Below are 16,334 nucleotides of genomic sequence, written 5' to 3'. Positions count from 1 at the left end.
TCATCCACAGACCTGTTGGCTCTGTAGGCGAACTGCAGTGCGTCCAGGAGGGGGCCGGTGATGTCCTTGAGTACCTTGATGGTATGGGGGTGTATTAGTGCCCAAGGCATGGGTAACTTACACATCTGTGAAGGCACCATTAATGCTGAAAGGTACATACAGGTTTTGGAGCAACATACTGTATGTCGCCATCCAAGCAAGGTCTTTTTCGTCAGCAAATTGTCTAAGAACAACATTTCTCAACCAGCTATTGCAAGGAATTTAGGGATTTCACCATCTACGGTCCGTAATATCATCAAAAGGTTCAGAGAATCTGGAGAAATCACTGCACATAAGCGGCAAAGCCCGTGACCTTCGATACCTCAGGCGGTACTGCATCAAAAAGCGACATCAGTGTGTAAAGGATATCACCACATGGGCACAGGAACACTTCAGAAAACCACTGTCAGTAACTACAGTTGGTCGCTACATCTGTAAATGCAAGTTAAAACTACTATGCAAAGCCAAAGCCATTCATCAACAACACCCAGAAACGCTTCGCTGGGCCCGAGCTCATCTAAGATGGACTGATGCAAAGTGGAAATGTGTTCTGTGGTCTGACGAGTCCACATTTCCTAATTGTTTTTGGAAACTGTGGACGTCGTGTCCTCCGGACCAAAAGAGGAAAAGAACCATCCGGATTGTTATCGGCGCAAAGTTAAAAAGCCAGCATGTGTGATGGTATGGGGGTGTATTAGTTCCCAAGGCATGGGTAACTTACACATCTGTGAAGGCGCCATTAATGCTGAAAGGTACATACAGGTTTTGGAGCAACATATGTTGCCATCCAAGAAACTTTATCATGGACGCCCCTGCTTATTTCAGCAAGACAATGCCAAGCCACGTATTACAACAGCGTGGCTTCATAGTAAGAGTGCGGGTACTAGACTGGCCTGCCTGTAGTCCAGACCTGTCTCCCATTGAAAATGTGTGGCGCACTATGAAGCCTAAAATAGCACAACGGAGACCCCCGGACTGTTGAACAACTTAAGCTGTACATCAAGCAAGAATGGGAAAGAATTCCACTTCAAAAATGTGTCTCCTCAGTTCCCAAACGTTTACTGAGTGTTGTCAAAAGGAAAGGCCATGTAACACAGTGGTAAAAATTCCCCTGTGACAACTTTTTTGCAATGTGTTGCTGCCATTAAATTCTAAGTTAATGGTTATATGCAAAACAAATGTTGTTTCTTTGCAGTCTATTCAGTTGAATATAAGTTGAAAAGCCTTCCCGGTAAGGTCTATTCAGGTGTACTGGAGAGGAGGCTACGCCGGATAGTCGAACCTCGGATTCAGGAGGAACAGTGTGGTTTTCGTCCTGGTCGTGGAACTGTGGACCAGCTCTATACTCTCGGCAGGGTCCTTGAGGGTGCATGGGAGTTTGCCCAACCAGTCTACATGTGCTTTGTGGACTTGGAGAAGGCATTCGACCGTGTACCCCGGGAAGTCCTGTGGGGAGTGCTCAGAGAGTATGGGGTAACGGACTGTCTTATTGTGGCAGTTCGCTCCCTGTATAATCAGTGCCAGAGCTTGGTCCGCATTGCCGGCAGTAAGTCGGACACGTTTCCAGTGAGGGTTGGACTCCGCCAAGGCTGCCCTTTGTCACCGATTCTGTTCATAACCTTTATGGACAGAATTTCTAGGCGCAGTCAGGGCGTTGAGGGTATCTGGTTTGGTGGCTGCAGGATTAGGTCTCTGCTATTTGCAGATGATGTGGTCCTGATGGCTTCCTCCAGCCAAGATTTTCAGCTCTCACTGGATCGGTTCGCAGCCGAGTGTGAAGCGACTGGGATGGGAATCAGCACCTCCAAGTCCTAGTCCATGGTTCTCTCCCGGAAAAGGGTGGAGTGCCATCTCCGGGTTGGGGAGGAGATCTTGCCCCAAGTGGAGGAGTTCAAGTACCTCGGAGTCTTGTTCACGAGTGGAGGAAGAGTGGATGGTGAGATCGACAGGCGGATCGGTGCGGCGTCTTCAGTAATGCGGACACTGTATCGATCCGTTGTGGTGAAGAAGGAGCTGAGCCGGAAGGCAAAGCTCTCGATTTACCGGTCGATCTACGTTCCCATCCTCACCTATGGTCATGAGCTTTGGGTCATGACCATAGGTCACAAGCGGCCGAAATGAGTTTCCTCCGCCGAGTGGCGGGGCTCTCCCTTAGAGATAGGGTGAGAAGCTCTGTCATTCGGGGGGAGCTCAAAGTAAAGCCGCTGCTCCTCCACATCGAGAGGAGCCAGATGAGGTGGTTCGGGCATCTGGTCAGGATGCCACCCGAACGCCTCCCTAGGAAGGTGTTTCGGGCACATCCGACCGGTAGGAGGCCACGGGGAAGACCCAGGACACGTTGGGAAGACTATGTCTCCCGGCTGGCCTGGGAACGCCTCGGGATCCCCCGGGAGGAGCTGGACGAAGTGGCTGGGGAGAGGGAAGTCTGGGCTTCCCTGCTTAAGCTGCTGCCCCCGCGACCCGACCTCGGATAAGCGGAAGAAGATGGATGGATGGATGGATATAAGTTGAAAAGGATTTGCAAATCATTGTATTCTGTTTTTATTTACCATTTACAGAACGTGCCAACTTCACTGGTTTTGGGTTTTGTACACGAGATGTAAGTTTTGTGCATTTTAAAGGGTATACTTGCATTATTATGATGTACTATGGTTACATCAGTGGTTAATTTGATCATTCGTTATCGGCCCAGGCCTCCGTGAGAAGTGCCAAACACCGCCTCATGAGCCGGGGTATTTCCTGGCATTCTTTCACTGATTGGGCCCTCGTAGACAACCCGGTGTTGCAGCCCGGGTGTTGAAAAGTAGCTCAGTGTTTGGCCTCCACAGAGGACAAGGTGCCCGTGTTCACTTCCAGAGGGAAGTGAGTGACTGCAGACCCGCTGGAGGCGGAGTCGTAGGGGCAGAATTCTGGAGGAATCACGTTTGGCAGTGACAGCAGAAGTGTAGACGTCAACAGCAGAAGAAGAAGGAAATCACAAGAGTGACAAGCTGATCTTGTGACTTGCCAAAGTGGCGAGGAAGGCAGCAGTGACAGTTTGGAAGGAGACAAGAACGTGCAATCAGAGCCAGAGGAGCAGCGCACACAGCCTGAAGCAGACTCATTCCCTGACCTGGATGTACTCTCTCTGGGCTCCAGAAGGAAGACCTTCCTCTTCCTCCTCCTCCTCCAGTAGGAAGATCTTTGTCTCCTGGAGGGACGACATGGACCTCAACCTGTCCTCTTTGCGCTCGGAGGCCGCCGACGCCGTCAGGACGGCGCTGGCGTCGGCCGAGCACCTGCAGCTGTCCCTGAAGGCCGAGCTCAGCCAGGAAGAACAGGCCCTGACGCTCCACGCCGGCGGGGCCAAGAAGACTCGTAGTGACGGGTAGGACTTGGAGACGGTTCCTCTGCCTTGGGTCGCTACTGTATGCTTGCTTTAGAATGGCACTCTGCGTATTGTAGACCTCCGCCAAGGTTAAGTCCTCATTTTTTGTCCATTAGGACCCACGCACGATTTTCTGAGAAGTGGGGGAAAACACGTTTAATGGGGTTTTCCTTAGCTTTCATGTTTTGTGTACAACGGTTAGGTAGTTGTTAGTAAATATATCAATTAACCAAACGACAAATGAACATTAACTAATTGATTTTTTGATCCTCTTGTCAGTCATCCACAATCCTTGTCTCTGTGGGTGGAGGCGGGATAACAGTTAGCATGTGTAACGTATAAAGCTATTTGAGTCTGAGGTTTACGCCGCACAAAATTGGCTAAGACAGTTAGCGTGCTCATTTTATCATGCTAACATATTAGCATGTTAGCAGTTAGCATGTGTCACGTGCCAAGTTATAAAATTTGCAAAATAGTTAATACGCTAATGTGTATGTTTACATATTTTCATATGTTATATTTTATATTGCTACTATGGTACCTTTTTAGTCTACTTTATACCTGCATTATCCTTTCCATCCTTACCCTTTCCATCCTTTGCAACTGAGCTACTGTGTGGAACAATTTCCCTTGTGGATCAATACAGTTTGTCTAAGTCTAACATTTAGCATACGTCAAGTATTAAGTTGTAAGACTGGTGTACAGTGTCAAAATTGGCTAAAAGGTTAGCATGCTAACAGTTAGTATATGACACGCACCAAGGGGAAACAATCACAAAATGTCCCCAAAAAGTTAGCATGCCAATGTTAACATGCTAACTTTATTAGCACATTAACAGTTAGTATGTTATTTACCAAGTTATAAGATTCTGAGATGTACGGCGGCAAAGTTGGCTAAAAAAGTTAGCATGCTAACAGTTAGCATATGTCACGTACCAAGAGTAAACAATTAAAAAATGTGCCAAAAAAAAGTTAGCATGCCAGTGTAAGCATGTGAGTTTGCTAACTTTAGCATGCTAACACTCAGCATATGTAACGTACTAAGTTATTAGATGTGTACAGCGGCAAAATTGGCTAAAAAATGTTTTGCATTCTAACAGTTAGCATGCGTCAAGCACCAAGTAATATGACTGAGGATTATGGCGGAAAAAATGGCTAAAGAACTCAGCATGCTAACATTAGCATCCTTACAGTTTGCATATGTCAAGTACTGTTATACGACTCTCTGGTAAAGGGTTACAAATTGTGTCAAAAAAGTTAGCATGCCAATGTCAGCATGTTAATATGTTAACTTTAGCATTTTAACAGTTATCATATGTAACATACCAATTTATAAGACTGAGCTGTACGGTGGCAAAATTGGCCAAAAAAATAAATAAAAAGTTAGCATGCTACCAGTTAGCATGCGTCAAGCACCAAGTAATATGACTGAGGTTTATGGCGGAAAAAATGACAAAAAAAATTAGCATGCTAACATTAGCATCCTTACAGTCAGCATATGTCAAGTACTGTTATATGACTCTCGGGTAAAGGGTTACAAAATGCGGCCAAAAAGTTATCATGCCAATGTCAGCATGTTAATATGTTATTAACTTTAGCATTTTAACAGTTATCATATGCAACATACCAATTTATAAGACTGAGGTGTATGGCGGCAAAATTGGCTAAAAAAAAAAAAAGTTAGCATGCGTCAAGCACCAAGTAATATGACTGAGGTGTATGGCGGAAAAAATTACTAAAAAAATTAGCATGCTAGCATTGGGATCCTTACAGTTAGCATATGTCAAGTACTGTTTTATGACTCTCGGGTAAAGGGTTACAAAATGCGCCAAAAAAGTTAGCATGCCAATGTCATGTTAATATGTTAACTTTAGCATTTTAACAGTTAACATATGTAGCATACCAATTTATAAGACTGAGGTGTACGGCGGCAAAATTAGCTAAAAAAAAAGAAAAAAAGTTAGCATGCTAACAGTTAGCATGCGTCAAGCACCAAGTAATATGACTGAGGTGTATGGCGGAAAAAATTACAAAAAAAATTAGCATGCTAACATTAGCATCCTTACAGTTAGCATATGTCAAGTACTGTTATATGAATCTCGCGTAAATGGTTGCAAAATGCGCCAAAAAAGTTAGCATGCCAATGTCATGTTAATACCAATTTATAAGACTGAGGTGTATGGCGGCAAAATTGGCTAAAAAAAAAAAGTTAGCATGCTAACAGTTAGCATGCGTCAAGCACCAAGTAATATGACCGAGGTCTATAGCGGAAAAAATTACTAAAAAATATTATCATGCTAACATTAGCATCCTTACAGTTAGCATATGTCAAGTACTGTTATATCACCCTCTGGTAAAGGGTTACAAAATGCGCCAAAAAAGTTAGCATGCCAATTTTAGCATGTTAATATGTTAACTTTGGTATTTTAACAGTTAGCATATGTAACATACCAGTTTAGTAGACTGAGGTGTACGGCGGCAAAATTGGCGGAAGAAAAAAAAAAAGTTAGCATGCTAACAGTTAGCATACGTCAAGTACTGTTATATGACTCTCAGGTAAAGGGTTACAAAATGCGCCAAAAAAGTTAGCATGCCAATGTCAGCATGTTAATTTGTAAATTTTTGCATTTTAGCAGTTATCATATGTAACATACCAATTTATAAGACTGAGGTGTACGGCGGCAAAATTGGCAAAAAAAAAAGAAGTTAGCATGCTAACAGTTAGCATGCGTCAAGCACCAGGTAATATGACCGAGGTCTATGACGGAAACAATGACTAAAAAATATTAGCATGCTAACATTAGCATCCTTGCAGTTAGCATATGTCAAGGACTGTTATATCACTCTCTGGTAAAGGGTTACAAAATGCGCCAAAAAAGTTAGCATGCCAATTTTAGCATGATAATATGTTAACTTTAGCATTTTAACAGTTAGCATATGTAACATACCAGTTTATAAGACTGAGGTGTATGGCGGCAAAATTGGCAAAACCCCCCCCCAAAAAAGTTAGCATGCTAACAGTTAGCATATATCAAGTACTAAGTTATATAACTCTTTGGTAAACAGTCCCAAAATGTGCCAAAAAAGTTAGCATGCTAACAGTTAGCATGCATCAAGCACCAAGTGATATGACTGAGGTGTACGGCTGCAAAATGAGCGAAAGAAATGAACAAAGTTTGTCCAAGTCTCAGTGCTAACCCCTTAGCTCCTGTACTTTTCGCGCTAATAGCAATGCTAAGGATGCACATTTCACCAAACCTTCATTTGTTGCAATGAAAAAGTCATTTATTTTCACGGTGTTAGTAGTTTTATATTTTTGGTGCATCTTATCCAGGCGTTCTTGTGGTCTGGGTAGAAAACTGAACCAAAAGCGGTTTGGGGAATGTTTGTAGACCAGGAATCAGCATTGTGTTGTTTAGTGGTGAGGAATGGTGAGGCATGGTGCTCTTGAACGCAACACAATGCTCATACACTGTGTGACAGCGTTAGCATTAGCTCAGGAATGAGCTGCTGCACGAGCATGTGAGTCATGCTGTTGCCGTGGTGACTCTTATTATTATTTATTTCCTGTTATTTTGTTTGGTCAGGTCCCTTTTTCCCGTCCCGTCCACACGTGCGCTTTTTCTTTTTTGCTATTTTAGCGATGAAGGAAGTAAAAACTCTCGCGTCACCAGATACACACCACTTGTTCAGAGGGAGCGTGTTTTTATTATTTCCCCATTTTGCTATTAAAAGTCGTTCACTTAGTTTTACTCTTGTGAGATAATTAGAAATGTTAAAAATGGCGTCTACGAAAAAAAGTAAGATGTATTCTATACTGCAAGGGATGATAATTTGAATTTAAATTGGTAATACCATACTTGCCAACCTTGAGACCTCCGATTTCGGGAGGTGGGAGGAGGGGGTCGGGGTGGGACGGGGGCGTGGCTAAAAGGGGAGGAGTATATTTACAGCTAGAATTCACCAAGTCAAGTATTTCATATATATATATATATATACTGTATATATATGTATATATATATATATATATATATATATATATATATATATATATATATATATATATATATATATATATATATATATATAAAATACTTGACGTTCAGTGAATTCTAGCTATATATATATATATATATATATATATATATATATATATATATATATATAACAAAACAATTGCAAATGAGCCGTCGGCCCCCAGTCAGAACGACTCCAAAACCAACAAAGCATGTAACTGTCGAAAGAAACCTGATTGCCCCCTCAACGGGGGGTGCTTACAAACATCAGTTGTCTACCAATCTAAGGTAATACGCAAGGACATTAACACATCCGACACATATGTAGGATTAACCGAGGGTGAATTCAAAACCAGATGGAACAACCACAAGGCTTCTTTCAGGAACAAAAACCTGCGAAATACCACAGAACTCAGCAAACACATTTGGGACCTCAAAGACAATAATGTTGAATATTCAATAACATGGCAAATTCTTGCATCCAGCACACCTTACAATAGTGGTAATAAAAGATGCAACCTATGCTTGAAAGAGAAACTGTTTATTATCTACCGTCCAGACCTGTCATCCCTCAACAAGCGCAGCGAAATTGTAACAACATGCCGCCATAGACGGAAACACCTCCTAGGTAACACATGAACCAATCACCACGCCCCTAGGCCAGCCTGTACCCACCCACTCTGTGCCCTATATAAACCATGGTATGCAAATGCTCCCATTAAAATCTCCTGACGATTGAGGGTACCCCCCTCATGAAACAGGCCTGTAGAGATGAAATAGTCTTGTGATTTTTTTCCCACACATACATATATATATATATATATATATATATATATATATATATATAAAAATACTTGAATTTCAGTGTTCATTTATTTACACATATACACACACATAACACTCATCTACTCATTGTTGAGTTAAGGGTTGAATTGTCCATCCTTGTTCTATTCTCTGTCACTATTTTTCGAACCATGCTGAACACCCTCTCTGATGATGCATTGATGTGTGGCACGCACAAAAGTGCTTTCATCAAATGCACTAGATGGCAGTATTGTCCTCTTTAAGAGTGTCACAACATTGCTGTTTACGGCAGACGAACTGCTTTACGGTATACAAAAAAGTGACTGCTGTTGTTGTGTGTTGTTACCGCGCTGGGAGGACGTTAATGAAACTGCCTAACAATAAACCCACATAAGAAACCAAGAACTCGCCCTCCATCATTCTATAGTTATAACGTGATTGGGCAGGTACGCTTTTTTATATTGTGGAGGACCTGAGTCCGCCTGAATTTGGGAGATTTTCGGGAGAAAATTTGTCCCGGGAGGTTTTCGGGAGAGGCGCTGAATTTCGGGAGTCTCCCGGAAAATCCGGGAGGGTTGGCAAGTATGGGTAATACTAACCATCAGATGTTTACCGCGGGTATCATTAATACCATTTATTGGTACATCCCTTTTCTTTGTAGTGGAAAAAAAATAATTCCAACCATTTAGGTGAAATTGCACAGTTATAGTTGAGCTGCAGCACAGTAGTTGAGAATCACTCCTTAAAGTATATTAAAAGTGAGGATGGTTACTGAAATTTGGTACTTTTATAGTGCTACGGGGTATCAATTCACGTAAGATCCAACGTGTCGCACGTGACATCACGGAAGTAAGTAAGTACATTCTATTGAAAAAAGCGCTTTTCGCAGATAATCCCAAAACATAGGTGAAGTAAAACAACAGAGGCAACATCATAAAAAGATACAAAGTGGATTAAAAATGATAGTTAAAAGGTGCATTAACTAAAAGCTGTACTAAAAAGAGAATTTTTTAATTGTTTCTTAAAAGTGTCAACACAGTCAAGGTCACGGAGGGACTGGTGCAAGTTGTTCCAGAGTCTGGGAGCTATAGCCTGGAGTGCCAGGTCTCCATGGCTTTTAAAACAAGTTTTTGGGCTCTTTAGAAGACCCTGGCCTGAAGACCGGAGGCTGTGCCCTGAAGAGTAGGGGCATAACAAGTCAGTGATGAACTGAGGGGCCCCACCATGCAACGCATGGAATGTCAGGACTAAAATCTTAAAGGGGAACATTATCACAATTTCAGAATGGTTAAAACCATTAAAAATCAGTTCCCAGTGGCTTATTTTATTTTTCGAAGTTTTTTTTCCAAAATTTTACCCATCACGCAATATCCCTAAAAAAAAGCTTCAAAGTGCCTGATTTTAACCATCGTTATATACACCCGTCCAGTTTCCTGTGACGTCACATAGTGATGCCGACACAAACAAACATGGTGGAAAGAACAGCAAGCTATAGCGACATTAGCTCGGATTCAGACTCGGATTTCAGCGGCTTAAGCGATTCAACAGATTACGCATGTATTGAAACGGATGGTTGTAGTGTGGAGGCAGGTAGCGAAAACCAAATTGAAGAAGAAACTGAAGCTATTGAGCCATATCGGTTTGAACCGTATGCAAGCGAAACCGACGAAAACGACACGACGGGAGAAAGCGAGGACGAATTCGGCGATCGCCTTCTAACCAACGATTGGTATGTGTTTGTTTGGCATTAAAGGAAACTAACAACTATGAACTAGGTTTACAGCATATGAAATACATTTGGCAACAACATGCACTTTGAGAGTGCAGACAGCCCAATTTTCATCAATTAATATATTCTGTAGACATACCCTCATCCGCTCTCTTTTCCTGAAAGCTGATCTGTCCAGTTTTGGAGTTGATGTCAGCAGGCCAGGGAAGCTAGGGTCGACTTAAGATGTGACTTTAAGGTTTTACTACTTACGTATAAAATACTACACGGTCTAGCTCCGTCCTATCTTGTCGATTGTATTGTACCATATGTCCCGGCAAGAAATCTGCGTTCAAAGAACTCCGGCTTATTAGTGATTCCCAGAGCCCAAAAAAAGTCTGCGGGCTATAGAGCGTTTTCTATTGGGGCTCCAGTACTATGGAATGCCCTCCCGGTAACAATTAGAGATGCTACCTTAGTAGAAGCATTTAAGTCCCATCTTAAAACTTATTTGTATACTCTAACCTTTAAATAGACCCCCCTTTTAGACCAGTTGATCTGCCGTTTCTTTTCTTTTCTCCTCTGCTCCCCTCTTCCTTGTGGAGGGGGGGGGGGGGGGGGGGGGGGCACAGGTCCGGTGGCCATGGATGCTGGCTGTCCAGAGTCGGGACCCGGGGTGGACCGCTCGCCTGTGCATTGGCTGGGAACATCTCTGCGCTGCTGACCCGTCTCCGCTCGGGATGGTGTCCTGCTGGCCCCACTATGGACTGGACTCTTACTATTATGTTGGATCCACTATGGACTGGACTCTCACAATATTATGTCAGACCCATTCGACATCCATTGCATTCGGTCTCCCCTAGAGGGGGGTGGGTGGGGGGGGGGGGGTTTACCCACATATGCGGTCCTCTCCAAGGTTTCTCACAGTCATTCACATCGACGTCCCACTGGGGTGACAAATTCGGCGATCGCCTTCTAACCAACGATTGGTATGTGTTTGTTTGGCATTAAAGGAAACTAACAACTATGAACTAGGTTTACAGCATATGAAATACATTTGGCAACAACATGCACTTTGAGAGTGCAGACAGCCCAATTTTCATCAATGAATATATTCTGTAGACATACCCTCATCCGCGCTCTTTTCCTGAAAGCTGATCTGTCCAGTTTTGGAGTTGATGTCAGCAGGCCAGGGAAGCTAGGGTCGATATTCTTCTCTTGATCATCTTCGGGACGGTGCGAGCCAAGACATCCAGGGGGTTTAGCTCGCTCGTCTGCGGGAACAAACTGCCGCCATTGCTTGCCGTGCTAGCGAGGTCCTTTGTCCCTGAATTGCTCACACACTCCGGCAGATTCAATGGGGGTCTGGCGGCAGATTTCTTTGACTTTATCGTTGGAAATGCATCTGCTTTGAGTGTCGCAGGATATCCACACATTCTTGCCATCTCTGTCGTAGCATAGCTTTCGTCGGTAAAGTGTGCGGAACAAACGTCCAATTTCTTGCCACTTTGGCATCTTTGGGCCACTGGTGCAACTCGAATCCGTCCCTGTTCGTGTTGTTACACCCTCCGACAACACACCGACGAGGCATGATGTCTCCAAGGTACGGAAAACAGTCGAAAAAACGGAAAATAACAGAGCTGATTTGACTCGGTGTTTGAGAAAATGGCGGATTGCTTGTTGTGACGTCATCGCTCCGAGAGCGAATACTAGAAAGGCGTTTAATTCGCCAAAATTCACCCATTTAGAGTTCGGAAATCGGTTAAAAAAATATATGGTCTTTTTTCTGCAACATCAAGGTATATATTGACGCTTGCATAGGTCTGGTGATAATGTTCCCCTTTAAACTGAATTTAACTGGAAGCCAATGAAGACTGGATAGAACGGGGGTAACATGGGCTGTTCTGGGTGCACTCGTCTAAAGTCTGGCAGACACATTTTGTCCAGTCTGAAGTCTCTTTAGTGTTGACTTGTTGAAAAGAGTGAAAAGAGAATTGCAATAGTCAATATGAGATGAAATGAATGATCATTTCCACATTACATTTTGAAAGCAAATTTCTCACTTTAGAAATATTTCTGAGGTGATAAAAACTTGTTTTTGGTCAGTTGACGACAGTGACCCTCCAAAGACTTGGACTGACCCAACACAAGCCCAGGGTTTCTGAGGCTACTTTGAACACCCAGAGCACCAAGGGAGTTCTTCATCAGGGGGATCTTTTTATTGGGAGCAATTATCAGAGTTTCCGTTTTGTTAGAATTTATCTGGAGGAAATTTCTGTCAACGAAGATTTGCGCTTCAGCCTGCGACACATAGTCATTTTGATAGTAGGCTAATATACAAACCCCGTTTCCATATGAGTTGGGAAATTGTGTTGGATGTGAATATAAACGGAATACAATGATTTGAAAACCCATATTCAATTGAATGCACTACAAAGACAAGATATTTGATGTTCAAACTCATAAACGTTTTTTTTTTTTTGCAAATAATAATTAACTTAGAATTTCATGGCTGCAACACGTGCCAAAGTAGTTGGGAAAGGGCATGTTCACCACTGTGTTACATGGCCTTTCCTTTTAACAACACCCAGTAAACGTTTGGGAACTGAGGAGACACATTTTTGAAGCTTCTCAGGTGGAATTCTTTCCCATTCTTGCTTGATGTACAGCTTAAGTTGTTCAACAGTCCGGGGGTCTCCGTTGTGCTATTTTAGGCTTCATAATGTGCCACACATTTTCAATGGGAGACAGGTCTGGAGTACAGGCAGGCCAGTCTAGTACCCGCACTCTTTTACTATGAAGCCACGTTGATGTAACACGTGGCTTGGCATTGTCTTGCTGAAATAAGCAGGGGCGTCCATGGTAACGTTGCTTGGATGGCAACATATGTTGCTCCAAAACCTGTATGTACCTTTCAGCATTAATGGCCCCTTCACAGATGTGTAAGTTACCCATGCCTTGGGCACTAATACACCCCCATACCATCACTCATGCTGGCTTTTACACTTTGCGCCTATAACAATCCGGATGGTTCTTTTCCTCTTTGGTCCGGAGGACACGACGTCCACAGTTTCCAAAAACAATTTGAAATGTGGCCTCGTCAGACCACAGAACACTTTTCCACTTTGTATCAGTCCATCTTAGATGAGCTCAGGCCCAGCGAAGCCGACGGCGTTTCTGGGTGTTGTTGATAAACGGTTTTCGCCTTGCATAGGAGAGTTTTAACTTGCACTTACAGATGTAGCGACCAACTGTAGTTACTGACAGTGGGTTTCTGAAGTGTTCCTGAGCCCATGTGGTGATATCCTTTACACACTGATGTCGCTTGTTGATGCAGTACAGCCTGAGGGATCGAAGGTCACGGGCTTCGCTGCTTACGTGCAGTGATTTCTCCAGATTCTCTGAACCCTTTGATGATATTACAGACCGTAGATGGTGAAATCCCTAAATTCCTTGCAATAGCTGGTTGAGAAAGGTTTTTCTTAAACTGTTCAACAATTTGCTCACGCATTTGTTGACAAAGTGTTGACCCTCGCCCCATCCTTGTTTGTGAATGACTGAGCATTTCATGGAATCTACTTTTATACCCAATCATGGCACCCACCTGTTCCCAATTTGCCTGTTCACCTGTGGGATGTCCCAAATAAGTGTTTGATGAGCATTCCTCAACTTTATCAGTATTTATTGCCACATTTCCCAACTTCTTTGTCACGTGTTGCTGGCATCAAATTCTAAAGTTAATGATTACTTGCAGAAAAAAAAACATGTTATTCAGTTGGAACATCAAATATGTTGTCTTTGTAGCATATTCAACTGAATATGGGTTGAAAATGATTTGCAAATCATTGTATTCCGTTTGTATTTACATCTAACACAATTTCCCAACTCATATGGAAACGGGGTTTGTAGCTAATATAGACACTTAGGTCATCTTCATTATAAGACTTTTATATATGGCTTTTCATTTTTTGCGGCTCCAGACAGATTTGTTTTTTGTATTTTTGGTCCAATATGGCTCTTTCAACGTTTTGGGTTGCCGACCCCTGGTACAAACACTTTGTAGGACTCAACATAAGACGTCCAACTTCATGGCAAAGACTACTTCCTTTCTGCGACAACACATCTAAGACAAACTGAAATGATTGCATACTTATGAACGAGGCTCAGAAGTGTAAAACAAACAGGACATCACAATATCAGCTCACTGTTCAATGTTGCATAAAATAAAACGATGAACTTGTTTCAACACATGGACACACAAAACTGCCTAAATATAACCTTGAACTGAGTATTGGTGTACTTTTGTTCTGTCCTCAGGAATGAGGACCTCAAAGAAATGCTGGAGAGCAACAAAGAGTCGCTGAAACTGGAAGCCATGAAAAGGATCGTCGGGGTGAGAGTATACAATGAGGTTTTTGTTATTATTGACTTTTGTCTTTTTAATACATAAACATGCTAAATGTTTCTTGCTCAGCTGATCGCCAAAGGAAAGAATGCGTCCGAGCTGTTCCCCGCCGTGGTGAAGAACGTGGCGAGTAAGAACATTGAGGTACGTTATTCAAATGGCGCTTTTATCCAGCAGCGTTTTTAATCTCCTCACATATGTCATTCATAAGTCCTCCAGCAGGGGCAGTGTTTCCGCCTAAGTAGCGCCAGTGGAATATTTCTCTCAGTCAGGCAACCACGAACCAGAGAAAAGCCTTTTGGGTTGGGTTCTGTTTCTGATTGATCAATGTCTAAAAAAGTTTAACGTTCAAACTGAGAAACCACATTTTTTTTTGCAAATAATCATGAACTTAGAATTTAATGGCAGCAACACATTGCAAAAAAGTTGTCACAGGGGCATTTTTGCCACTGTGTTACATGGCCTTTCCTTTTAACAACACTTAGTAAAAGTTTGGGAACTGAGGAGACACATTTTTGAAGTGGAATTCTTTCCTATTCTTGCTTGATGTACAGCTTAAGTTGTTCAACAGTCCGGGGGTCTCCCTTGTGGTATTTTAGGCTTCATAATGCGCCACACATTTTCAATGGAAGGCAGGTCTGGACTACAGGCAGGCCAGTCTAGTACCCACACTCTTTTACTGTGAAGCCACGCTGTTGTAACACGTGGCTTGGCATTGTCTTGCTGAAATAAGCAGGGGCGTCCATGATAACGTTGCTTGGATGGCAACATATGTTGCTCCAAAAGCTGTATGTACCTTTCAGCATTAATGGTGCCTTCACAGATGTGTAAGTTACCCATGTCTTGGGCACTAATACACCCCCATACCATCACAGATGCTGGCTTTTTAACTTTGCGCCGATAACAATCCGGATGGTTCTTTTCCTCTTTTGGTCCGGAGGACACGACGTCCACAGTTTCCAAAAACAATTTGGAAATGTGGACTTGTCAGACCACAGAACACATTTCCACTTTGCATCAGTCCATCTTAGATGAGCTCGGGCCCAGCGAAGCGTTTCTGGGTGTTGTTGATGAATGGCTTTGGCTTTGCATAGTAGTTTTAACTTGCATTTACAGATGTAGCGAGCAACTGTAGTTACTGACAGTGGTTTTCTGAAGTGTTCCTGAGCCCATGTGGTGATATCCTTTACACACCGATGTCGCTTTTTGATGCAGTACCGCCTGAGGGATCAAAGGTCACGGGCGTTGCCGCTTACGTGCAGTGATTTCTCCAGATTCTCTGAACCTTTTGATGATATTACGGACCGTAGATGGTGAAATCCCTAAATTCCTTGCAATAGCTGGTTGAGAAATGTTGTTCTTAGACAATTTGCTCACGCATTTGTTTACAAAGTGGTGACCCTCGCCCCATCCTTGTTTGTGAACGACTGAGCATTTCCTGGAAGCTGCTTTTATATCCAATCATGGCACCCACCTGTTCCCAATTAGCCTGTTCACCTGTGGGATGTTCCAAATAAGTGTTTGATGAGCATTCCTCAACTTTCTCAGTCTTTTTTGCCACTTGTGCCAGCTTTTTTGAAGCATGTTGCAGGCATCAAATTCCAAATGAGCTAATATTTGCAAAAGATAACAAAGTTTACCTGTTGAAACATTAAATATTTTGTCTTTGCAGTCTATTCAATTGAATATAAGTTGAAAAGGATTAACAAATCATTGTATTCTGTTTTTATTTACCATTTACACAACATGACAACTTCACTGCTTTTGGGGTTGTATAATTAAATTTAAACATTTAATGAATAATAATAATATTACTATAACAATTAAATATGATTGAAATCAAGAGTAGGATAACTAATCCTGTGTTAATATTTCAATGGGCAACACGGTAGTGGAAAAGTTGGGTTCGAGGTCAAAAAGGTAAAGAAATCCTGATATAAAATGAATGTATTTATCACCATTCTAGCCTTTTTGTGATGTAAAACGTATAGCAGAG

The 16,334-nt window shown here is 42.6% G+C and overlaps 1 protein-coding gene across 1 annotated transcript in view; it reads left to right on the top strand.

The window, feature by feature from the left end:
- The window catches only part of ap3b1a (adaptor related protein complex 3 subunit beta 1a), a 174,933-nt gene that overhangs the window by 3,493 nt on the left and 155,106 nt on the right, over positions 1–16,334 (top strand). The window contains exons 2-3 of the mRNA XM_061966284.2: positions 14,251–14,326; positions 14,408–14,482. Coding sequence (XP_061822268.1) covers positions 14,251–14,326; positions 14,408–14,482 — 151 coding nt within the window. The remainder of the gene's footprint in view (positions 1–14,250; positions 14,327–14,407; positions 14,483–16,334) is intronic.

The sequence above is a fragment of the Nerophis lumbriciformis genome, linkage group LG11 (genome assembly GCF_033978685.3).
Source record: "Nerophis lumbriciformis linkage group LG11, RoL_Nlum_v2.1, whole genome shotgun sequence".
In the NCBI taxonomy this organism is placed as follows: Eukaryota; Metazoa; Chordata; class Actinopteri; order Syngnathiformes; family Syngnathidae; genus Nerophis; species Nerophis lumbriciformis.
This window is presented reverse-complemented; position numbering and strand designations above follow the sequence as displayed.